Here is a 27,631-nt window from a genome sequence, read left to right on the forward strand (position 1 = left end):
GAAATAAATATCCCGTAAAATTACTTAATGTTATGATGTATAAAAAAAAAAATAGAAAGAAAAAACACCGTTACAAACAACGTCATTCTTCAAAGTTAAATACTGCGTGGGCCACCGGTGACCCAAATCGAATTTTCCAAGCTGTTGAAATAAAACATTATCACTTATATTCTTAATCGTGGACTAACATTACAGCTGATTAATTATTGTTAAATAAATCAATCCAATCTGCTTCTCTTTCCCTGTAGAATAATTTCAGATTAGTTCTTTATTTTTTCCAGAAAGAAGAAGTATGATCACCAAATCCATGGGCCACGCCACCTGAATTAAAATTTATGTGAAAAAATAGCATTAAACGTGTTAAGGAAGTACTGTAGATCTCTCACGGATCTCCAGTTTGCTCATCTTTCTCTGGGATCGAGGCCTACGTCAAGGACTCTTTGTACAGGACCTGCTCATTCTTTGTTCATATTTCTTATCTGTGTGTTCCTCTCTTTCTTTTTCTTCTTTCTACTCTATTCTAAGTGTTAGTAAGCGTGCTGCAATCGAAGATGCCAACGATTGCAAAGAGGTTCTTACCTGGATCGTAGCTTTGCGGATGCTACCTGCTAACATTCAGCAAAGATCTCACTTGCGCATCCTCGCGATGTCTTCGGGTATTCGATGACGTCAGCCAAATCGGTAGATGCAAAAGATCTCCTTTAATTCTATTGTTAGCTAAGCTTCGCATTAAACTTGTAAATGTTTTCTGTATCGATTCGTTTTCTGCCAACAGTCGATAAGAATGTAAACTTCTTTATCTAACTATGACAAAATTACATCTAAAGTTAACATTTATCTGTATAAATTCATTTTATCTTATCTGGGTATTTACATATTGGTATTGTACAATTAATTACTCCTAAGATAATGTATTTAAATAGATCGTAAATATAAATATTTTATTTGTAATAAATAGTATATAATATATTTATTTATTATATATTATTATCTATAAATTTAAATAATTATTAAACTTGTCTTTCTCTTACTCTTATTTTTGACGAGTTGGAAAGATCCATTTTCTTAACAATCGTTTCACACGTCTCACCATTGTAAACGAAGCATTAATATAAATATATTTAATGTAAGCATACTATAATTAATATAACTGTTGCTACTAACACAATTATTATAAAAATATTATTACCTATGCTAAACTAACATCTTTGTGAAAATAATTAATAACCAACTAACATTATCCATGTAAAAGAATTATAAAAATATTGTTTGTTTTGTCATATATTAGTTATAGCAAACATTATAAAATATTATCGGTAATACTATTCTTATTTCTCTTCGATGGTATAACAATTGGAACGATGTTCATATTACTGATTTTATTTCTTTTACCACGTTTACTTTTACTACTACTACCTGATTGAAAACTAGACTTACCAAGTTCGTTGTCAGTTTCTTCTTTTAAAACAGTTACATTGCATCCAGAACTTTGAGGAATATCAGAAATACTTTGACGCTCTTGTTTTATTGGATTTTTTGATCCAACAGAACTGAAAATACAGAAACTTAACTTAATTTATAACTCATTTATATAGAATTAATATATATTAAAAATGATTAGAAGAATACTTACTTTCCTTCTATTTTTACATAATTGTTAGAAATAGTCTTATTATAAAAGTCAATCACTCTTTGAAATGGATCCGCATAGTTCCTTTCATCAATTTTAATCGCATGCGCATTAAGTTGATTTTCATTGAAAACTTCAGTCTCAATATTTTCTATTGAAAGAAAAGTATTTCAATTGTTATGAAATATTATCAATAAGAAGAATTCTTCCTCATATTTATATTTCACAACGTACTTCTTATTAATTCTGCTCCTTCTGCTTTATACTCTGCTATTTCTTGATCTTTCTTTTTAATCAAATCTCATAATATATTATGTCTACGAATAAGTTCCATAGAAGATAAACATAACGGTTTTGTAATATTATCCCAATACTCTTCCGTAGTTCCCTTGGAGAGATTTATTTCAAATTTAAACCCACCACCTTCAAAGCTTTTTAATAACTTTATTTGATCTTTGGATGACTTGTTGGCATATTTGGGAATATCGGTCAACGTGTCGAACACAACTTCCATGAGTTCGTTGTCATCGATAATCAAAACAGAATTTAATTCCTGGAAATAGTCGAGTAATAATTAATCTTCAATTAATATCTCACATTGTTTAAATTATTCCCAATATACCTTAGATCTGTTTAAAATCTTCTCATCGGTCAAACATTCCGACCATATTTCTTTAAAATTGGAAAGTAAAATTTTCCACGCGTTGTGTTCTTTAGTAACACAAATAATAAAAGATTCATTATCAATAATAATCTCTTTCCAAACTTTACCTAAATCGTTTTGATTTAATAAATTTACAGCCATCTCTTATAAAATATATAATATGTCACATTAAAACACAAGCTCTGTTCACCATAACCTAAATTTATCTGTACATTTGTAAATGAACGTTTGAAATCACTTCATAAAGGATTATATAAATTGAATATATAACACAATATATTAAATTTATACTTAATTAACAATAATTTAAACAAAATTAAAAATCAAGAAAAACTCACACGCGAATCAAGTGAAGAGAGTTTCTTATGTTGCCATTTGATGTGAATACTGATCGATTGTTTTCGAGACATGCGTAAGAGTAGGGGAAAATCGAGTGAGAAATAGTGTGAAAAATTCATATTCGATCTAAGCTTGATTAACAATAAACAAATTATATGAACTTTTTATTCGTCCTCTTAACGTTAATACGTATAGGTACACACATAAACACCATGAACGTATAATATCCTATAATGCCTTACGTTATAGAAAATAAAGAACGATCGATTCCCCCCACCACCCACGCTAAAATAACACAGTCTCCTCGAAACCTTTCACTTTTCGATTTATTTGAAAATTTTTGATTCCTCTCAAGAAAAATTTCACTTAAAAAATTCTCTAATTAGAATTATATTTATTAATAAATAAATTTGTCATAATATTATTGGCTATGATAACGTTCTTGCAATTTGTTGCACCATCATCTAAACAAGTGCCTACGTTATCTTATTTCCAGATAAAAAAATGAAAAGATGAACTTTGGAATTCATCGAATATAGGAATGGATAGAAACGCGTATATTCAAATTATGAACAATAAAAAGTTTAAAAACATATTTCAAAGCCATATATATATAAATATATAAAATATCGATTATATCAGTAATTTATATTACTAAAATGATAATTTTTAAATTAACTTTGTTCACGTTTTAAAATTCGTATGTTAACCGTATGAAAATTAGTATCCTGTAAAAATCCATTGACTACATTTTTCTTGGAATCATCATTGAAGTTTTCTTCTAATTCGGGACGATAATTTCTTCGATTTTTTCGTCTAAGTTTTTCATTGATCTGTTTTGAACAGAAGAAATATTTTTATTAATTATCAATCTCGCGTAATTATGTTATTGATTATATTTTAATTGAAAATACAACCGTGTGTTTTGAAATTTTTGGTGCAGATTTATTTTTCCTCATCTTCGTTCTCGATATTTTTTTCCAATTTGTCAAAGTAATCGATTCGCGTGTATGAATATTTTCATCATTATTTTGAATTGAATCGAATTTTCTACGTAATTTTCGTTTCGTTCCCTTATCAATTAATTTATAAGTGTTTCCTTGACTACTATTATTATTATTAGTCATTAAATAATTGTAAACGACGGACGAACTATCAGAATTCGTAGAACTTTTGATTTTATAATTACGTGCTTCGTTTGAGAATAATTTTCGTTGATTTTTCTCATCCTTTGTAAGTCGATTGATTGATTTGAATTCCTTACGTTTATCTATCTCGATATATCTAATATTTTTTATCAAGAAAATATAAAATATCTAAAATAAAATTAAAAAAAAAAATAGATTATAATTAAGGATATCTAACCGGAAGGATTAAGTGCATCCTTTCGATACAAGCATCGAATTTCAGCATCACTTTTCAATCTCAATTTGACACAATCTTCGTTAGTTTTCTTCTCAGTTACAATTTTCTGTTCTTGTGTTTTTGTCTAAATTAATGTAAAATAATTAATATAATTGTCGTAGTGACTCTCAATTAACTTACAATTTTATTTTCTACTTGTTCATTCTTCTTTCGATCTCTCAGTATCAAATTACGTATAATATCGTTCGTGTAAGAACTAATTTTCTTCGTGATTTCTGTTAAGTCATTGTATTCCGTTTTCAAACGTTTTACAAGATAACTTTCGACGATAGAATCTTTAGAAAAATTAGAAGAAGATATTTTCTCGTTTAACAACGTACACGATATTCCAATATCTTTTACTAGTACAGCATCTTGAGAACGTCCACCATTTCTATAACTTCTATTAAAGATTTAAAAAACAAATAATATTTTTTGAAATTATTAATTTAACATTTTAAAAATATTCACCTGTAGTATGGAAACCCGTAACTTTCTAGGGGAAGACTGGTAGCAGAAGAAACGATATCGGTATTATTCGATTTACGAAATTCGTTAGTGAAAATCGAGCCGGAAGTGAAATCGGACGAAAGATTTTGGTTCGTTGCTTTTTGCGTGGGATCACTTTTGTGGTTTTTTTTCTTCTTCATTCGAAGATCTTTTCTCGAAGGCAAAGAGAAGTTCGACGTGTCTCCAGATTCCATTTCGTTCTTGATCGTTCCCCTCTTTAAAATGATATTTGGATATTACTTACTTGTATACGTGTTTTTCTATGCGGGCATCGAAATCACCGGTATTCACGTTATCAACGAGTGCGTACACTTAAATTTTTTAATATCTAAAAACCGGCATAAAATTTATTTATTCTTTTATATATCCTTTTATTATTATTATTATTATTATTATTATTATTATTATTGTCGATATCTAAATGATATTATAAAATGTTAATTAATTAATTAATTACAGATATACAGAATCCTCGTTCACCCATTAATGAAAAGCACAAACGATTATAATATTCGAATCTTGAACGTGATTCGTAGACAGCCATTACAAACAAACAGACAAATCGAAATCACAAGAGATTGAACGTTCAATTTGGAGAGTCACCGACAACCAAAGGAGGTTACAATATTTCGACATGCCATACACGAGAAATCAAATGAAACACGTTTCGACAGGAACTATCGATCTAACGTAAACACATTTTATCGAAAATTACAAGAATATTTAATTGCACTAATCGATTATACACTTAATGTTTTTACAAAATAATATAAAATAATAAATAAATTATTTATTTCTTTATATAAAGTTATAATAATTCATTAAATTTAAATTTTCTTTGCTTTTATTTTCATTCTTTTTGAATCCACAATTTTTTGATCTTCATTTCAGGTAAGCATGATATTCTTAAATCCCACAATACCACAGCTACCTGTCCGCATTCGTGGTTCTTACTACCACTACGTCACCAAGGTATAGTCTTTCCATATATTCTCTTATTTCCGATGATCTCTTTAATAAGAGAAACGAACAAATCGAATACTACTGGAATAGATATCATAGCATTTTTTAAAATATATATCCTATTCTGTATATTGATAATTAAACAGTTAAACATTAATTAAATAGTAATTAACAATTCAGAGATCAATGGAAGAAGAAAGTAGAAAGAACCTTGTCCTCAGATGTAAGATTTATGTACTCGCGAAGTATGAAAGCAGGTATCACCATAGGCGTCGACTTATCCTTCTTAAAACTACAATAAATTTCTCAATTAAATCTATTAATTAACATTTTTATATTTTACAAAATAATTGAATAAAGATTTCAAACTAAAGTGAAAACCATGAAATAATCTAAATAATTTTGTAAAGTTTTAATCACCTTTTTTGAATTCATCTAAACAATATAATCATTTGTATACTTTCCATACATGAACCTAGTATCCTATTTTTAAGTATCAATATATTTTTCCTAAGATCATAATAAATTGATCTAATATCCAATGAATACTTATTAATTTTACATTAATCCAAAAACAATACTATTAAAACTGTAAAATTTAACAAAACACACAATCAGATATCATTTATATAAAAACAATAATTATATATAAAATTAGATAAAAATTGTAAATCGATATAAAAGCACAGAATAAATAATTCAATTAATTTGTCAACGTTCTAATAAAAATTCATTCCTATATAAATATTATATCAAACAATGTTATAGAAAAATTTTGCACCTTTTTGCTGACATACAACAACTGTCATTTTGTTTTCTCGGAAAAGTAAAGAAAAACTAAATAGATGGAAAAACGAATAAAAGTTTGACGCCAATGCGTAGAGAGGAGACAAGAAGAGAGAGAAAGAAGACTCTTTCTACGCTTTCCATCGTCCTCCTCTCCTTTCTCGTAGCATGATCATAATAATGGCGGCGCTGGCAGTCACCTTGGCCGGGCATGAGCAAGAAGGTGCTCACAGTCGGCTTCTCGAACGCGAGCCGTCTCGTTATACGTTTACGTGGCCGTCATTTAAAAAATCAACTAGGACATACACATTTATAATAAGTAGAATAATCAATTTAATCAATATATTCTACCAATAAAATAATGTGATCGAATTTATGTCCAACGAAAATACGAACAAATAAATAATAACGAAACGAATATCAAAGAGTTGAGTAAACTTTGATCGATATCTGTTTGTTCATCGTCATCGTCATTATCGTCATTATAATTATAATCATTATAATTATTATTATTATTATTATCGTCATCATCATCATAATATCGGTAAAGTGAGAAAGAAAATGAGTGGAAGAGAGGAGGGATAGGGAAATAAATGGAAGAAAAAAATATGATTTTAAAAGTGATTCATTGTTCGATGACAGCGATGATTTAACGTGATCGATCGAAATCAAAGAAGATCTACGATCCAACCTATCAAGGATTTGTCATCATCGATTTGTCGTATATCCAAAATTTGTCTAATTAGAAAGATAGTGTGTTTCTAGGTGTGTATGTGGGTTTAAGTGCGTATACGCAGCTCTGGTATTGATATTCGAATTAAGAGAAAGTTGACGACTCTGTTTTACTTACGGATTGAGTGATATTTTAATTCTTGTTGTTGTTGTTGTTGTTTTCATTTCCTTTGATTGGAATTATATATATATTTTTTTTTCTTCTTTTTTTTTTTAACGAAAAATTTTCGATTCACATATTTTTTGCGAGGATGGATGAAGGCGGGAGAGAAAGATTTAGTTTAAAAATTTGTACGAAAAGTGAAGTGAAGTGTTTATTTCTTCGATGAAAAGAGAAGATAAGAGAAGGATCAATTTAAAAAGGTCTCGTTTGTCTAACTTGACCGATATTGGATTTAATCGAACGATTGGAAGTGACATTGAATCGTTTGAATCGTTTTAAACCAATGTAGCGAGATGTTCAAACGGTGGAACATCATCGTTATGGCTGTTGGCCTCATAATAGGTGTTGGTGAGTATTAGATTTTTCGTTTTAATGACGTAACAGAGACAGGGAATTACATATAGCAAATTTTGAAAAGATTCTATACGGGAATTAATTTTAATGTCAATCTTCTGAGAAAATAATTATATAAGAAAATTATCTTTTAACCGATTAAACAAAATATTCCATTGACGTAACTATTCTCGTCGACACATTATCATTCCGATAAATGGAATAAAAATTAAAAAAAAAAAGAAGAGAAATTATTCTAAGAATGATTTCTTCTAATCTCTTCCATTGGTATGGAAATTTTCACGCTGTTTAAAACACATTTGTAAAACGATGATTCAATTTACAACAAAATATTACGGATTCTTATTCGTCCGTTAAAATATAATTCTTTATTTTTATTTTTTATAAATAAAATTTATTTCTTACGAACGTACCACGAATTTCATTTACTTTTTTTTTCTATTCAAAAATATCGTTATATTAAAAAATATGAAAAATTAGATTTTTTATTTAATAATAGCGTAGGAAAACTTTTCGCTTGAATAACAAATTAGAAATTAAAAACAAATATAGTGGAACAAAAGAAAAAAAGAGAGAAAGAAACACGTCAATCCTTTCCACGGACGTAGCCACGTCTAAGAAAAATGTACCGTTAAATAAATCGCGAGCTTGCACATTATATTACATTACATACATACATATGTGTTGCATTCATCGATCATTTTCTAATTTTTCTAATTTTTATTATTGTTATTATTGTTAAGATTCAAGGTTTTTCATTTTAATTATATAGATTACAAATAATATTGATGTTTTATATATATATGTAAATAAATGTAATTTAAAATAATCCTTCGAAACTGGGTTGTGAGAATAACGAGAAAAAAAAAAGAAAACAAAAAATATGTTTACTTATTAATTACAATAATCTTTTTCTTTTTTATACGAGATTTTGTATTCTAACAAGAATATATATGAAATAATATTTAAACGCAATTACGAAGTAGTATTTGAAATGAAAATAATTACAACAAAAAAATATATATATGTCGTCTAACGTAAGAGGATTAAACGAGTGTTATAAAAAGAAACGTATAATTTCTTGTATTTAAAAATGAAAAATAAATAGGACAAATATATATATATATACGTAACGAGGAAAAAATAAATATAAAATATTTATTTGATCGTTTGATTTAGTATAAATTCTTATTAGTTAGATCACATAGCAAGTATCGAACGATTTCTAAGCTTTGATAATAGGATAGAAAGGTGAAGCAAAGATAGGATTGGTTGAAACGAAGGGATAGAGGACCGGTTCTGTTTAAAATTCGAACGACGCGTCGTTCAGACTTCCGTCTAAGGAGCCACCGACGTTGCGTCAGACATACTTGTGCTAAATTACGTCATTGCAAACCTTTACACTTCTTCGAATCATCAAGTATATTCCCTTTTTTAAAACGTTCGTTAAAATCATCTCTTAACATCGTGATTTCCAAATAAGATTTCCAATTTTCTTTCCATTTAGGCTCAATTAAAATCGTTCAACTTCGGAAATCTTGTTTTTATTTTTTTTTTTCTTTATTTGATAAACGTTTGATTATCCATTTCCTTGACAGTTGTTAGAAACATCATTAATGGCTTATTCGTTAAAGAGCTGAACCGTGTCAACCGTAGTACCGTTCACGACCGTTGCTCGTTTTAATTGGAAGTTTTTTTTTTTTTTGAAGGAAGCAGAAAGCTTTGATAAAATCAATTGTGTAATATTGTTTCTAATTGATGGTTTCTCCAAATATACTTTCATCGTTTCAATGTGATCATCAGTTTATATTTTGAATAGAACATTTTGTTATATTTCATGAAAAAAATACATATTCTAGGTTAGATTTATATTTTGTTAGTTTTGTTGGGGGGTTGGGAAATAAAAAGTGTTCTTTGAAAAAAGAATAACAGAGTATAAGCAAAGGTTTATCCTTCGAGGTCGCAATTAAAGTAGCAGAAGTAACGAGATCGGAAACTGGCCAGACGAATTAACGTTGAAACCAGCCGCATAACCGGGTCGCCAGACACCGAGCAAGAACCCATACCTTACCTCCGAGCGATATCAAGGCTCAAGAACGAACTCTGAGAATGTCCGACCTATATGGCATTTATAATAGTTATGCTTTTCTTATATCAGTTTATAAAAACAAAAAACTACCATTTAATTATTTTTCTACAAATCTAGCACAAATATATATATTTCTTTTTCCTCTTATTAATATATAGATACATAAATTTATATTACGGTATAAAACATTATAGATTCAAAAGAATAAATAATAAATGTTAACGATGATTGAAAGATAAATATATAAATATTTTCTAAAGAAAATTTCTTTCTATTTTCAATAAGGATTTTTAAGAATGAAGGACCTATATAAATTTTATAATTATAATAATTTGTTCTTTAATTAGTATATATATATATAAATAAAAATTAATATAATCATTTTTTTTATATATATCAAGTGTATAAATATATTTCTCTTTCTATAATTACGTAGATACATAAATTTCTACTATAAAAATAAAAGTTACGGAGGAAAATTTGGAAAAAAAAAATATACATATATATATTTTTCTTCTAAGTATTCGAATTTAAAATGAAATTTTCCATTTCGATACATATCTCAATCTTAAAAGAATTTTCGAGTCCAACGCATGAAAGTGAAGCGTCACGGTAAGGAATATTTAAGGTCCGACGGTGACCTCACCAAAGTGAAAGTTCTTTCCTTCGTTTCTCTGTAGCCATACAACGAGAGAGCAAAGCTAAAGTTAAAGAAAAAGAAACAAAACATCGACCTCTTTCGAGAATCGTTAAATTCGAGCTCCGATATTCCTGGAAGTTCTTCCATCTTTTTTTTTCCCTCAACATCCTACAAATATACATACATGTATACAAACATGGTACACGCTTAGGAAAGTGAATTGTTTTTGAATCTATTAATTTACTAAAAAATAAATATTGCTAAGGACTATTTTTCATTATTTCAAATTATATCTCGTAAATCACAATTAATTAAATTTTATATTTTTAAACGTAGTTTAACATAGATATTTATTATCTTTAAAATGATATTTCACAAGATACAAGAAAAGGGGGTGTTTTAAAATTTTCAAGTAGTAGCAGGTGGGACAAAATGAATGCAACTTTAAATTTTACATTTCATCTTCAATTGACATTATTTCCTTTTGAAAATAAACATTATTTCAGGGGTGGCAAATATTAAAAAAGGAAGACACCACGTGTGTATATGCATGTGTGCTATTATTATAAACATTTTACGTATATAATTATCGTATACGTGTAAACACTCTTATTTAAAAACGTACGATAATAATATAATAAGAAAATTATTAATGAATATAAAAGAAAAAAAAAAAAAGGTGTTCCTTTCTCTTTCGAATTTTTTTATTTGATTTTTTATCTCTATCTTCGATTGGAGAGTCGAAGAGAAAAGAGAGCTCGGATTCTTAAAGGAAAGGCCTGCACCTTCTCGAATCGAAATCTCCATGGCAGCAACGACAGAAATCGAGTAGTTCACTTTCAAATCCTGTTACGTCTTGCGTTACTTACGAAGCCAATGCACAACCACCATTCTCTTCGAGTCCTTCGACGAAAACCGCACCTGTCTTTCGAATGCACCAACCAAGCCTGAATCGAATATACACGCAACATCTTTGCTAGATTTTAATCTGTCCTTTTTTTATTTTTTTCTAATAAGAAAGTATAGAATTTTTAAATCGTTCTCAATATATCGAAAATCTAGTATCGATGTTTAAAACGATTATTCGATACGGTTAATGCTTTTGAGACACGTTGAAAGCGAATCGAATATTAATCAATGATCGAACATTGTTATTTTTTCAAATATCAAATTATGTGTCGATACCTTTTCTTTTTCTAGGATAATTCATATATTTTATTTCACGTAACGTGGTTTACTTCACGAGAGTAAAATTCGAGTGAATTTATTTTGAGCATACTTTGTTTTATTTTTTGTATTTTTGATTTTCGTTAATGATTTATTATTGATTTTTTTGTTCGATATTGTAAATAAATTTCAACGAATTTCATTAAAGTACCATTTTTAAAATACTCACTTTTGACGACGAGATCATTGATTGTTTTTTTTTAATTAATAGAACATACGACCAAAGTATATTTATTTAATAATATTTCTTATCGATTTTTCATTATACTAATAATTTATAAAAAAAAACACTGATACGTCTTTTTTTACTTTGAAAACGTTAAAATCTAATCGAATATCATTCATTTATTATTATTTTCCAAATAACACGTTATAATAAAATACCTCAATTTCTTTTTTTTCTTTTTTCGATAATTATTTATATAGAATATTATTTATCGATTGAATTTCAATTTAATTTCACATACTTTCTTTCGATTAATATTAACGCGTTAGGGTTAACAATCGAATAAATCACATTGCAAATGATTTCATATGTTTTTCTAGTGATTCGATAAAAAGTGAACACAGCACACGCGTTGATTCGATTTAATCTTATATTATCTGTTCTCTTTGGTCCATCATTTCCTGTGGCCTTGCAAGAGATTTTGTCATTTTCGATTCAACGAAGCTCTCGCTTCGTGAAAACCGGTTTGAAGTCTTGTATCTTAAACATAAATCAAACTAGCCAACACAGCGGATGGACTGACTTTCTAGCTATTAGTGGCAACTGCTGCTTACCTTATGGCTAGATCTTTACAAACAACCTATACACTCTCTTCCTAAACATAAACCTGAAAGAGATTATTTTTCCTAATTGAATAACTAACGAAATTTGTTTTGAAGAAATGTATCAAAAAAATTAAAAAAACAAAAAGAAAAAAGAAGAACAATTAAAGAATTACTCTTGACAAAATTTATATTTATTTATTAAATAAATAATTAACCTAACCTGTCGATAAAACAAACAAAATATATATACTCTGCGATTGTGGAAAAATTAATAAACTACAAATGAATATTTTAACAAAATTCAATTACTCCTGGAAATTAAATATCATTATTCTTATTATTATTATTATTATTATTATTATTATTATTAAATAAATATTTAATTATACTATATTTAAAAGGAAAAAAAAAATATTATAAAACAGTTTTCCCTCAAAGAAATACCACAAATTTGCTATGCGAATAAAAGAGATGAATATATACAAGAAGCAGCAGACGTGAAGCACAGACGAGCCAACAGAAAAGAAAAAAAAAAAAGCATATAAGCTCTCGGAGTGTCAGTTGAGCCGTTCGGTCGCACTTTCATCGTCCCACTTTCTCTCCATGCTGTTCTTCCAAACGCATTGGTGTTAACCGACGCACGAACATAACCGTATGCTTTTACATATTCTTCTTATTCTTATTTTTCCATTTTCAAAAGAGAACGAATAAATAAAATAACGAACGAATAAAACGATCGACCTTGCCATCATTTTCTTTCTCTCTCTTTCTCTTATCATCATAATAATATAATAATAATAATAATAAAAATAATAATAATGAATGCTTAATTGTAGCTTTATATATCTAATAGAAAATTAATAACTTATATATTATAAATATAATAAATAATATAATATATAAAAATATTATATCAAATATAATAAAATAAAATTATAAAAATATTATATTAAATATAATAAAATAAAATGATAAAAATATTATATTAGATATAATAAAATAAAAATAATAAAAAATTCTGGACTTTTATATCTGGAGGGTTTATTTCGAAATTGAAGAGAAAACGGTGAACGTTCAGAAAGCACGAACTATCATTATACGTTTCCCTATTGCGGTTTTAAAAACTATTACAATGCGTAGCAGGATCGTCTTTAACAATAAGAGTCCTCCCGTCTGTAGGTTGTATTATTCGTAGTTGCATTTAGTTTTTTAGTTTAAAGTTTACGTCTTGTTTCGTCGTCGTCGTCGTAGTCGTCATTGGTTTAACCACGCGGCTTCTGATTCTTTATTTCGAGCACTCTCTCGAATGCGGTGCATAATAGCTGGTAGCAAAGTCACTGCACCGTGAGAATACAGTTACACGGTATTCTCATGAATAATAGTCGTGATTACTGTTTTTAAATAAGGCACATGGCTCCTGCGAGCAGATGAATTAGTAAGAATGAGACAGAGAAATTATATTACGGATAATAGAAACGAGGGAACAACAAATTGTCGTAAGTGTCTTCTTGTGAGAGAGAGAGAGAGAGAGATTATTATTTCATTTTAAATGAAATTATTATATTATCTTAAGGAACCGCAATGTTCGTTTAAACAAAATGTTTTTAGCATACTTCTCTTTTTCTGGTTAATTATATTATTTATATAAGAAACGTAATTGTCATTTGTCAATGGTGAAAATTATGATAATTAATATGCTATGTTTGTGTGTGTGTGTGTGTGTATATGTATAAGGGATAATTAATTTTTATTAACATTAATTATTTAAATTATCTCGTTTTAATATAATCTCGATGTTTTTGCTTGTAAGTTATTACGAAATTTCCAAGTGATTATATTTATAAAAATAAAATGTAATTGTTATTGTCTGTGTGATAATATATTGACTTATAATCTGACTATAATAATTATTTGATTTAATTATTAATGATTAATATAATTTTTCTTAAAAACTAGAGGATTTTCGTTCGAAGTATTTATAACATTTTCATTTATTTATATCGAAATAAGAAAAAAATTGTAATTAGTTTTTAATCAACCTTGAAAAACTATGTTAAATGGAAAAATGTGTTGTACTTAACCGCAAAATACTTAATAATTATTTTCTATTACTGTAATTTCGTTTGGCGTTGATAGTAAATATTTTCTTTCGCGACTAATTACGATAGTATAGGATTTATAATAGATTTAACAAACCATTCGATTATCGCATAAATAATTCTCATGGAAATTAATGAAAATCGTTAAATTGGAGACACGGAAGTATACATTCATTCTATACGAAGAAACGACTTTCTCTTGTTCGCACGAAAACTCATCGGTATGCCTCACATCGAATGTTGCTTCCCGTTGCGCCTTTTCAAACACAATAAGTTCTACCATAATCGGTTATAAAGACTTTATTGAAAGATAACAAGATAATAACGATGATGAAACCCCGTCTACGCTATTAGAATGTTTAATTAGTATTGACTCTTGTGTATAGGTAATATTATGTCTCTACATGTATATAATACATGAAGAATGTTATGTAAAATTACATAAAAATCCGTTAGACATGTTTTTTTATCCTATTATTAAATGTTCAATAAAATTTAATTGTTCTTAAAAGAATACAATTTTACTGGGAAATTTTTGAACGATTACTAATCAGTCAATTTGTTATCTCAATTTAAATGAAAATTGTACAAATACTTTGTTCGGAAAATATTCTAATTTATAATCCATATTCGAATTCTAATGAAATCGAGCAATCGAACATTAAACAGTTCAACTTTCTATCCTATATATATAAATCATAAAATTGTTTATCCTAATCAGATGAAAAATACAACAATTAGATAGTTGAAACTTTCTAAAATAATCTAATCGTTTGATCTCTTATTCGAATAATAATACCGAACGATAAATAAATTTCTATATAACTTAGTACTCGCGTGAACTTTAAACTATCGCAACCATAATCGATTACGAAATTTCACAGTGATCGAATAATAATCGTAATATTAAAAAAGGAATTGAAAAGTGATGGAAGAGAAAATAGCCTAAAGGGTCACACTCTAATTGACGATACGTACTCAAAATAATATAAAGAAAGAATGCATATCAAGGCCGATCTCTCGCGTTGCATACACCCGCTGCTCTCTCTAATTATAATAAAAATAAATTACTCGTAGCTAATTAACGTTCGACAAATAAAAAATTAAAAAAAAATGTTCCTTGCATCCATGCAAATCGTTTTCGAAATTATCCATATGGATATATATATATATACGATTGATATTATAATTATTTTATTTTATTATTAAAAATACTTTATATAATAATTATTATTAATTCATTATTATATTTATTATATTATTTATTAATATATAAACTTAAAATAAATACAAAAATAAAAGTATTAATTTCATAAATAAATCACTGTCATATCATATAAATATTTTAATATTATCATATAATTAATACCGTATAAATCGAATATTTTTTAAAATAATCAATTTATTTGTTCATAATAATTAATTAATATTCTTTCGTTCAACGTTATACAAATTGTTGAATACAATGAACGATTAGATAATATAATACATTATTTTATAATAATTTGATAGGTAATTCAATTACGATTATTTTTTTACAGGATGTCAATTGAGCGACAATACACCACCCTTTATGTATTTGGAAAGAAATTGGGTTCTTCCTGATTCGGAACCTGTAGGTAGTATTGTGACGAGAGTACGTGCCGAGGACAATGAACAGGACGAATTGACCTATGGACTCGAACCACTTGGACATAGTTACAATGGCGACGATAGTCCTCAACGACCATTGCCATTTTACATAGACAATAGTACTGGCACTGTTTTTCTTAATGAAACTCTCAAAGGAAGAGTAAGTGTACAATATTTTGACCTAATTCAAACACACACACAAGTAAATTAACAAATAATCAATAATTGTCTTGCCAAATATTGACAATAATTAATCTTCTGTAATACTGCATACAAATATATTTTCTAAGAATTTATCTTAATATAATTATTTTTTTATCATTTTATCAAAATTATTTGTTAGCTCGTATAAGAAAAAATTCTCTTTTTAAATAATTTGCCAAATTTAAGTAACATAATACTTAATATAAGCATAATAATATCAAATTTAAAGTTATATACATTAAATATTTATATTTCACTTGGGTAATTATTAAAATACAAACCATAATCAATGTAACAAATACATCTTCAACAACTCAAACATAGTTAGCTTGTTAAAAGGTCAAGATCGTCTTCGAGGAACAAGCGTAGAATAAATGCTACACTCGGTCGATAACACGAAGTCATGTACCATCAAAGCAACAAATAATACACGCATGCATCAATGCATGCATACAAATACACACACAATTCACATACAAAAAAGTATCGTAAGAGAACATCGACATAGATAACTTGAACGTTTGTTTTGCGAGTATTGAAAACGTAACACGAGCCACGTATGGTCCTGATGTCGAGAGAGAGAGAGAGAGATACCAAGATTGAACTTCTTGCTTCTTCTTTCCAGGGAGGACAGAACCTGTTCCTTTACGTGACCGTTTCCGACGGTCAACTCACAGCAAAGGCCGAGGTTTACGTTAATATTAGAAATACATCGGCACCTAGCGGTGGACACACCTGGTAATCACATTTTATTACTCTTCATTTACACGAGTAAGAAATAAATAAATCGAACAATATGATCGAAGGGAAAAACAAACAAATCATGATTATTTTATTTTGTTTTATTACGATTATATCATAATACCAATGGGAACACGACTCGTTCAAAATTGATCCCGAACAACGAGTCCCCCTCAAGTTTTTATCCTATATACTTTCCTCGTGTTTTTTTTTTTGTATTTTTTTAAAACGATCACAGTGTACATCGAAGAGGGTCGATCAACGGCAAACATGTTCTTGAGACTTTCTCGATAAATCACGAAGAATCCACACTGTTACATTATTCATTATCGTTCATCGTGAAATCCACGAAAAAAAGTGGTCCCTTTAAATTTTCCATCAGGAATTACTTCATATATATATATATATAATTTATTTATTTTGTTTTTGTTTTTATTTTTACCAGGACACCGTTTCCAAATCAACATGGCTCGGGTGGACGAATCAGGCCACCGATAATACCGATTCATAATTTACCACCATACCCAAGACCATCGATACCTCATCAACAAGCATCAATTAATTCACCATCTACTTCAACGACCGGCTCGAAAACGACGAAATTACAACTTTCGGAAGGTAGCAAATCGACTAGAGAGGAAAATCCTTTAAAGTCACCTAAGTTGGCGCAGGATTTTATCGATAGTAATGAAATCGAAGTAGCTACGTTAAGTTCCAAGGTTGCGCCAAAGGAAGCATTGCCTTCAAACGAGATCGTGATGACTTTGATACCGATCGGGGCGGTTTTTGCTCTTGTTCTCGGCCTTGGTGTTAGTGCCTGGTCTTGCAGGAGCAAAATGTGTGCTAGCAAAAAGTCCAAGGAAGATACGGTAAATTTGATACTCCTTGTAATTTCATATTCGATTAAATATCAAATATATATGTATATGTAAGGTTTTTTATTTTATTCTGATCAAGTTTAATCATATTACAATATTTATTTGTTTTATGAATTATTAGAAATGTATATACTTCTTTATATACTGACATATATGTATATATATATGGATAAATCATTGATTCATTTTATTCCTATATAATAAGTGTGAATCATTGATAATTGCATAATTTCTACATGAATCAGATAAAATGACTATTCTTTTTAACAATCACTATACACATTGTATACCATATTACATACTATACATGTAACAATTTATAGACACATTATAAAACCATTGCATCAATTTATTCTTATATATAATTGCATTATTATACACACCAATACTGATATATTCATAATTTTGAAAATAATTACTAATATCCTCGTGATCAAAATTCTATTGCATTATAATTAATATAATCCACATATATATATAAATCACTATAGCCATTACTACAGATTTAATTTCTTGTATAATATTTTATAGACGTATTACAAAATCTTCGAATCTTTTTATTCGTAGATTGCCAATTCTCTGATACATTCATTATACTTTTACAAAAAATTATATTACAACTGTAACTATTTTTTACTATTGCTAATAAATAATATAATACAATAGACAATATAACAAAAAAAATCGCGTTTTCTCACGGTTATTTTCTGAAATACCGTTGTATTATAAAATAGATGTTAAATTTTGCATTATTTACAGAAAGAACAGGCTTCAGTGAGCGTGTCGAATATATCCGACGATCCATCACTAGTTTTGAAACGTTGGAGAGGCCCGAAGGCTCACAATAATAGATACGAGGCGTGGGAGAAGGAAAATCAAGGTGGTATTCTGAACAAGCAGGACGACAAGTGGGAGTTTCCCAGACATAGATTGAAGGTAGATAACAGATAATTTATCTATCTAACATTAGCTCTTGTTTAACACCGTTCATCAATTGTCTTGAACCCAATGCGCCATTTTATTTCTCTGGTGAAGCATTTCTAAGGCTTTAAGGATTTCAATTCTTTCTATTAGAAATTCTATAGAATTCCACATCGAATGATTTTCATAAAATAAAATGTGCAAATATTTTGTATGTTTTATCTATTATTAATAAGAATTTGTATTTATTTATTATCAAAATATATTCATACACAAAAATACAAAATTACAACTCTCAAAGTGGCACGCTGAGTTCATTAAATCGATTAAACAAAGCTAATAATTGAATGGATCCTTCAATTAGGTTTTCAATATCCTCGGAGAAGGATGTTTCGGTCAAGTTTGGAAATGCGAAGCTTTGGACATCGATGGTAAAGCTGGTGCCACGGTCGTAGCAGTTAAAACATTGAAAGAAAATGCAACTGAAAGAGAACGACTAGATCTGGCACAAGAATTAAGAGTAATGAAGAGTTTGGAACCTCATCCTAATGTTGTCAGATTACTTGGATGTTGTACAGAAAGGGAACCCATGTTCGTTATTCTCGAATATGTGAGTGGTGGAAAATTACAAAGTTTTCTCCGAGCATCGAGGGAAGAAAGGAATCATGGCAGACCTGGCCTAACTTCCAGAGATCTTACTGGATTCGTTTATCAAGTAAATTGTTATGATTACTTTGAAAATTTAATATTATTACGTTTTGTTGTTGTGGTGGTAGTAATGAAATTGTTATCGAATTATTTTCTTATCTTTTTATTAAATATTTTGAATTAGCTACTTGGGCTTTTGCCAAATCTCCAACATTGCAATATTAGGATAATACGATTATGTTTAAAATATCAATTATTTACGATTTTTTCGTTTTACTTTTATCTAGATCGCTAAAGGAATGGAACACTTGACCTCGAAGGGTATAATTCACAGAGATTTAGCAGCTCGTAATGTTTTAATAGACGAGAATCGTGCCTGCAAAGTTGCAGATTTTGGTTTCGCAAGAGACATGGCTGCCAATGAAATTTATGAAAGAAAATCGGAAGGAAGATTACCGATCAGATGGATGGCTCCTGAAAGCTTGTACGATAATATATTTTCCGTTAAATCAGATATATGGAGCTTTGGTGTTCTCATTTGGGAAATTGTAACGTTAGGGTCTACACCATATCCTGGATTAGCAGCAGCTGAGGTAATAATGTTTTTTTGTTGTTTTAGTTATTGTAATAGTTTTATTAGATCCGTGTTTCATCTATTATTATTTATTTTTTTTAGGTAATGAGGAGAATCAAAGAAGGATACAGATTGGATAGACCCGAACACTGCAAACGTGAATTGTATAATATTATGTACTATTGTTGGGACAAGGATCCAGCATGTAGGCCATCCTTTACTGAGCTTGTTAGTTTGGCAGAAGGACTATTACTCGATGAAACCGATTACATTGAATTAGACAGGTTTCCTGATCATTCTTATTACAATGTGCTTAATCTCAGTGGTGAAAAACTTTAAACGAAATCAGATGATTATTAGCTTTGTTTTTTCCATTTCTTTTCTTGTTTTTTTTTTCTACGTATTGTCAATTTATTCTTATTATCTTTTTCTCTTTTCTTTTTTTATAATATTCGTACGAATGTAAATATCTCAGGATTTTACGTTTACGTACATCGAACGTTACATTCAATTTTATTCAATTTTTTCATAAAAAAGTTTGATAGTCTTTGATCCGATTATTAAAAACAATTTGTAACCGAATCATTAGCTTTGTAACGATGTATAATTGTTGATTTTATATTTAATAATATTCTATTTATTCGAATATTATCGCGTTTTTCATCTACGCGTTAAACGGATTCGAACGATCCTATTTGCTAATTGTGATACGAACAAAAAATTATAATTGAAATTTTTTCTAAAGTTTCTACGTACGATCCATTTGTATAACTTAAGCGGTGTGTATATATGTATGTATTAAATTGTTTCTTATAACTTATTGTACAATTATCTTATTTTTTTTTCTTTTTATATGAATAATTAATAATTATTGTTATATTGTGTTCTTTTTTATTCTAATTATATTCCTGTATTCGCGTGTGCGTGTGTGTATATTATTAGACATTGTTCGGAAATAAAAATAATGGGAATTTTGTACAAAATGTTAACATCATCTATAAAACATTTATTTTATTTATATATATAGATTAACTTAAGCAATTAAATACTAGATATAGTGTTGGTGCACATAACCTATAATTTTATAAGATCAATCATGATTCCATCGATAAGATAGAGTTCTACTATGATCAACACTATATTCTGATAACAAAGAATAATGATTTAATTGTAAGATGTCGGGGGGAGTATATATAATTAAATTATTTTACTATTGAAATTGAAAGTTTTCAAACTTCGAATGGGCCTAAGATATTTATTAAAACAAAAAGAATAGAGCTCATTTTAGTTATTTTATATTTTTCTATCAATAAATGTTACCTACTATAGATAATATATTTGTAATTCACTGTTTTACTATTAAATGGCACATATTGTATGACACCACACATATCTACAAATGCTAAACGATAGATTATTAATAAATATTGTTAAAATTAAATAGATTTCATATCAAAATGAAATGAATGACAAGTAATCTGACTTTTAGGCAATTTCTCGAATACAACAAAATATTTTTAATAATAATAAAAATAAAGAGATAAATTGTGTGTGTTCTGTCATCCTTTATATTTTCTAATCTTTTATTTTTTATTTTAAATATAAAGAAAGAAAAAAATGTGTTGCACGACGTTTGGAGACATTCGTAAAAGAATAAAAGCACGATAAAAAAAGCAAAAATATTCGAATGAATCAGTAGGCAATAAGAAAGCAAGAAGAAACAGAACATCTTTCAGTGACTCCAAGATCTATTTCAAAGTACGAATATAAATTTCAGAGCGTGTTCATTCACCCGTAGCCAATAAGAAATCCACCCTCTCATCATTCTTCCCCGCTGTCATCGTGTATACGCACCTCGAAGCTATATCGTCTTCATTATTGTCATCGTCATCGTCATCGTCATCGTCATCGTCATCGTGCTCGTTGCTTTTCCAGGAGTTAACGTGTTCATCCTCGTGAACAATAAAACAATGTGTGTGCAGTGATCACGATTTTGTATTCTCATTTCTTTCTTTCTTTTTTTCATTATACACTCTTTCATAAAATATATATATAGTAAACTTCACAAATACTTGAGACAAAATTTGCAAACATATTTATTACGATAATAAAAAAAGAAAAAAAAGATTAATAAGAACAAATTTGATTCAACATTTTCGATTATAATTTTTCGCGAGGAATCATCTGTTGTTCGCATGTACCCATTAGTTACAGAACACCCTTTATGGTTGGAATACAAAATTGTTTCGTATTTTAATTCTAAAGTGAAACAACTTATTATTTTAACATGTTTTGTATCAAATTTTTATCAAATAATTTCAAACTATTCTTGTTTAAGTTTCCTATTGATATCATGATTACTAATGAACCCTGTGTAATGAAATGTGTATATATATAGAAGAGTATATACCAACAATACATGTATGTAGTTATCCATACAAATACATATATGCATACCTATATAAAATGTACATATATAGAAGAGTATATATACTTACAATAGATACCTACAATACATGTATATAGTTATCCATACAAATACATACATACATACATACATACATATATGTACAGCTATATGTGTGTACATAGAGCAAACGTGCATTATATTCTTTAGTGAAAACGTCGCACGTGTGAGTTTGTTGAGAGAAACGTCACTCGACACGCGGGACGTGAAGAGCTACCGTGCATTTAATCGTTTATAGAGCGTGCAAACGCCTCTTCCTCCTCTTTACCCTCTCCGCCCCCTCCCCCTCCACCCCACTTAAAGTCTCCTACATTCTCCCCGTATACCAACTTCGAATCGAATCGAAGTCAATCGTCGAGCACCCCTCTTGTCCAAGGCGTCGATGATTCATCTGTCAACCGGACGTTCATCGAGTATTCCAGTGTCTATTATCGATAAACTAGATCGTTACCAAAATATACGTGTGTTTTTGTCTAAATTCAAAAAATATTATTTCATTATTATTATATTATATATGAATATTATATATCGTTATTATTATTAATAGAAAATGTAATATACAGCGTTGATAATAAAATAAATTAAAATTATAAATATAAATGAATTAAAATAATAATATTAATATAAATATATAAATAAATAATTAATATTAAAATAAATTAAAGATAATTTATGATGGTAATATCTTCTGATATTCGTTATCAATTGTTCGTGTATGTAGAATTATTATTATTGTTATTAGATCTCTGTTAATTTTTCAAATTTCTAATATTATTATTGATTGATCGATTGATTTATAGATTTGTTGATTTATGCATATATATAATGTAATAATATTTCTAATACCTCCCCCCTTCCTCCCCACTAAGTATATAAAATAAAATATATGTATATTTGAATATACATTAATAATGATAAAAAATTTCTATTTTTGGTTATCAAAATTCTGTAACAAGCATCAAATGACTTTATCGTTGTCGCATACGCGTGGGATTTAATAATTCGAGTGGCACTTGGTGTGTTCCTCGTAAATTACCCTCAAAGCTGCCCCCGTAAATCCGATATCGTTCGCGACGATAAATTTTCCTTGCAACTTCCGGCGTAAAATCTCGTACGACGAGGAAAAAGTAAAATGAAGAAAGTGAAGGGAGAAGGAGAATGCGAACGAATATATTCGAATGAAATATATAATACATTCAATACTCGTAAATATTACACCACAAAGTGGAGGTATTTGTCCTACGAAATGAAATCGTCAATGATTCACGAAATATCTTCCAATAAAAAACTGATTTCTATGATTTATTACAGCATATGTCTACAAAATGATTCCTATCGAAATAATAAAACGATTCGAGATATGATTAACAAGTCTACGATATTATTACATCAATGCGAACAATATTTTTGTTATTATTAATCAGATTGACACGATTTTATTAAATCATTCGTTGAAATTAATTTCGTAAGTACGTTGTAAATTTATTGAATTAATTTTTTATAATTGCTAGACAAAAACAATGGTACGTGATTCATTGACGCGATACTGTATATTCGTATAATTATTTTCACTTTGTTATTAATTTTGTAAATGATAATTATGAGATCGAAATATATTCGTTTAACAAGGAAAGAGAGAGAGAGAGAGAGAGAGAGAAAGGAGACACAATCGTATTAGTCTATTGAACAAATGAATAATTTAAATAACGTCGAGAAAATAATTGATCTCGGTGTGTAAATTGCAACGACAGGATAATTAAATGGTGTAATTATTATACTAATACACGATGGGTGTTGTATAAATGATTTGACGATGTCATATCGGTGTATATTAAACGATGTAAATATTCGTTGTCAAATCGTCTACACATGTATATATACATATATATATGTATACGTTTATATAATATATACGTGACTCGCATAGTATATTCCAAACTCTTCAACTTCGTACTGAACTCTAACCGTGCCGTGGCATAACGATATGCATAAAGTTTCAAGACGATTGTGCTCGAGAGTTTTAGCAAGCGGGTAGATGTTTCAACGAAACAAGACGCGATACGTGCTGAGCATTGAAAATGTTTTTAAACAAAACAAAAAAAAAATAATAAATAAAAGGATCTACGTACCAACAATTATTATGAGCTGCTAATTACTATAGTGTAAGTAACTTCGAAACGTTAAGTATACGTTTTTGAGATTATCATAATTTATCTCGACCCTCTAAGATGTTGAATTTATGTTTAGATTATGGAAAATAAAATTTATATAAAGTTATGTCAACATCAATGATTGACAATTAATTCGACAGTTTTCATCATTCTTTTTACAATGAATATATATTTGTTGTAAAAGTTCAAATATAAAATTCCATAAAATCATCCAAAAATAACGTAATGTACAATACCATAGTTAAAGAAAAAATAAAACGATGCCACAGTGGATTAAACTAAAATTAAACAGATAATCGAATTTTTCCTTATCAATTCAAAATGGACTACTTATTAAATCACAAATATATGAAATAAATATTAGTATAATATCTTATAGACCTTGATATCAGTTTTCTTCTTTTCATTTCTTTGTAATAGCATAATAGTAGTTTCAATTTCCGTGGTCAAAGAAAAAAACAACATAAAAAACCCCATAGAAGGAAGGAATAATCCCGCGTAAATCGAGGAACAAGCGTGGTAAAGAATAAAAGTGAGTGAACGAGAGTGAAAAAGAGAAAGAGTACGAGTGAATGAATGAGTGAGAGAGTGAGAGAGAGAGAGAATGGAAGAGGGAGGAAAAAAAAGGGGGAAAAGTTTAGTTGATCGTTGTCGCGCCTTCGTGATCCAATGAGAAACATTTTTACGAGCTCTTCCTGACCTCAGGGCACGACCCACAGCCCCGCATTGTTCAAACGTGCTGCCTGTAAGAGCAAGGTACACCATTTGCGAGCCATCGAATTAATTGGAACGGATACGCTCACGTTTCACTATGCAGTCCGTCTTGTTCTATCGATCCTAACCCGATATCACGCCTCCTCTTTCTTTTTCTTTCTCTCTTTTTCTCTTTCTTTTGCGTATCACCACGCGTATCCGATTAGGCGAATTGTTTAACCATGACTAAGGAATCAACTATAATATTTATTCCGATGTAACGTATATTACGTTATAAATTCATTGAATTTATGCGTTTGTAATTGAAATGATTGACCGTGGTTCCAATCTTGATATGTTTATTCATTTTTAAGATCAAAAGTATTCGATTAGGTGAATATAATTGAAAGATGACTAAGGAATCAATTATAATATTAAGTTCGATGTGATATATATGATATTATAAATTCATTGAATATTTCTACGTTTTTAATTAAAATTATAAACCGTGTGTTTAATATTGCATCAATTGACATGTTTATTTATTCATTTTATTCATTATATGTTATATGTTTTATAATAAATATTTTAAGTTTATTAAATGCATTACTCAACAACGGTAGTTGCTGTGATTAAAGGGTTTTTATTTTTAAGCGAAAAATATTGTTATTATTAAAATAGGTATTATTTTTTAATGAAAATAAGTAATTTTAATCTTGGAAATATTATGGAAGATATCTCGTAAACATTGTGAGCCAAGTTTACACAACGTCTTCGGCGAAATATGCTTGAAATGTTTACTCGTGTTATTTTAACTAACTAATTTCCTTGAAAATCTCTCTATTCATAACACGGATATTAAATATTAATCTTAACTTCGTGCATATAATATTATAAATTAATCGAATCTACGAGTATCTCTAATAATTATTAAAATTTATATTGCGAAATTCAATGTAACGTAAATCAATGTTTTTATACGAATTTTTGTGTAGATAAAAAATTAATATTACAGAAACTTCTTTTTTTTTCTTTTTAATACATCAAATAATTATTACACATTTCTTATAAAATAAAATTTGAATATTATGAAAATATTATTCAAAGAGATCCTCGATGAACGCATAGAAAACTATAGAAATCAATTGGAATGGAAACGTCTTCGACGAAATGGTATATATTTGCAATGTTAATTAATCCTATTTTCTAACTAACTAACTAAATCTTTGTAGAAAATTTATTCGTAGCAATCAACGTGCACACGACTCTCCTAGGAGTAATTTGTCCTCGACGATGTTCCCGTTCTCATTGCAGTTTGAACAGTGGCTGTTGTTCGAACAGCTGTACCCGCCCTATCGCGTTAAAGTGCATAGGGGTTACAACATCTAGATTACATTGATCCCAAATGTCAGACGAATTTCCAAACAAGATATTACAAATGCATTGATTTAATCGATACAAATCTATGAAGAAAAACAAAATTGTCATTTTGCGTGTTTCTCCAATATTCATGAAATTACGTGTTACCAAAGAAGAAGAAATGAAAAGAATAATGAGAGATAGATAGAATTTGAAACGTTTTTGTGTCGTGAATGGAATAAGTGGATGTAATGGGACATAAAAGAAAAGAAAAAAAAAAAGTAGGACGGACATGTGCTGAGAAAATAAAAAGAGACGGACATTGAGGATAATTAGAAAGAGATAAACGTACGGGCAATTAGAAAGAAACACGGACGCCGAGATAGTTGGAAAAACAAAAAAAAAAAAATAAAAAAAATAAAATAGAAGTACGGACAAATGAAAAGAAAGAGAGAGAGAGAGATACATAGATTTATAAATAATTAGAAAAACAAAGTAATACGAATAGTTGGGGAAAAAGAGAATGGACCATGGATAAGGTTTGTTAGAAATAGAGACAAATGAAAAGAGACAAGTAGACGGATACACAGATTGATAGATAAATCAAAAGATAGATAGATAGATAGATAGATAGATAAAGAAAGAAAGAAATAGAAAAAAAGATAGGGTGGAAAACAAATGGAAAGAAGAAAGAAAAAGAGAAATAGATGAGAGGGGAGGATCGATCGTTGATGGGGGGTTTAGGTTTAGGTTCAGTCCGACACCATCTAACTGCGGAAGAAGGGGGTAAAACGGGGTAAAGGTGGGGTGGGAGGAGGGGGGGAGGGTGACAGGGTTGGTTTGGACGATCGATCGATTTGTAAGACGAGCTTAAGCTGGCTCAAGTGCGAGAGTAAATGCAGCTTGAAATGCTTTGTCCGCAATTAGCTTAGTCCCGAAAGCTCACTAAATCAATCGGTCTGCGTGGTCACG

At 28.9% G+C, this 27,631-nt stretch overlaps 2 protein-coding genes across 2 annotated transcripts; one reads left to right on the forward strand and one right to left on the reverse strand.

The window, feature by feature from the left end:
- Nucleotides 1–280: 280 nt before the first annotated feature.
- Nucleotides 281–2,951, reverse strand: LOC122524163 (non-homologous end-joining factor 1-like). The gene is given in 5 exon segments (XM_043646260.1): nt 281–765; nt 1,438–1,550; nt 1,634–1,781; nt 1,865–2,183; nt 2,253–2,951. Coding segments are annotated over 5 exon segments (927 nt in total). The 5' UTR covers nt 2,436–2,951; the 3' UTR covers nt 281–601.
- Nucleotides 2,952–6,469: 3,518 nt separating this feature from the next.
- LOC122524166 (tyrosine kinase receptor Cad96Ca) lies at nt 6,470–20,456 on the forward strand. The gene is made up of 8 exons (XM_043646266.1): nt 6,470–7,539; nt 15,913–16,163; nt 16,833–16,945; nt 17,394–17,817; nt 18,586–18,762; nt 19,112–19,462; nt 19,683–19,988; nt 20,072–20,456. Exons 1-8 carry the CDS (start codon nt 7,485–7,487, stop codon nt 20,306–20,308), a joined length of 1,914 nt encoding a protein of 637 aa, XP_043502201.1. The 5' UTR covers nt 6,470–7,484; the 3' UTR covers nt 20,309–20,456.
- The last annotated feature ends 7,175 nt before the right edge of the window (nt 20,457–27,631 follow it).

The sequence above is a fragment of the Polistes fuscatus genome, unplaced genomic scaffold, assembly GCF_010416935.1.
Source record: "Polistes fuscatus isolate 324 unplaced genomic scaffold, CU_Pfus_HIC Scaffold7, whole genome shotgun sequence".
Lineage (NCBI taxonomy): Eukaryota > Metazoa > Arthropoda > Insecta > Hymenoptera > Vespidae > Polistes > Polistes fuscatus.

What these genes read in the sequence shown, in the direction of transcription:
- LOC122524166 (XM_043646266.1), top strand. Translation starts at nt 7,485, where the DNA reads ATGTTCAAACGGTGGAACATCATCGTTATGGCTGTTGGCCTCATAATA. An exon ending in CCTAGCGGTGGACACACCTG is followed by an intron (nt 16,946 to 17,393) that starts GTAATCACATTT and finishes TATTTTTACCAG; the next exon opens with GACACCGTTTCCAAATCAAC. An exon ending in AAAAGTCCAAGGAAGATACG is followed by an intron (nt 17,818 to 18,585) that starts GTAAATTTGATA and finishes CATTATTTACAG; the next exon opens with AAAGAACAGGCTTCAGTGAG.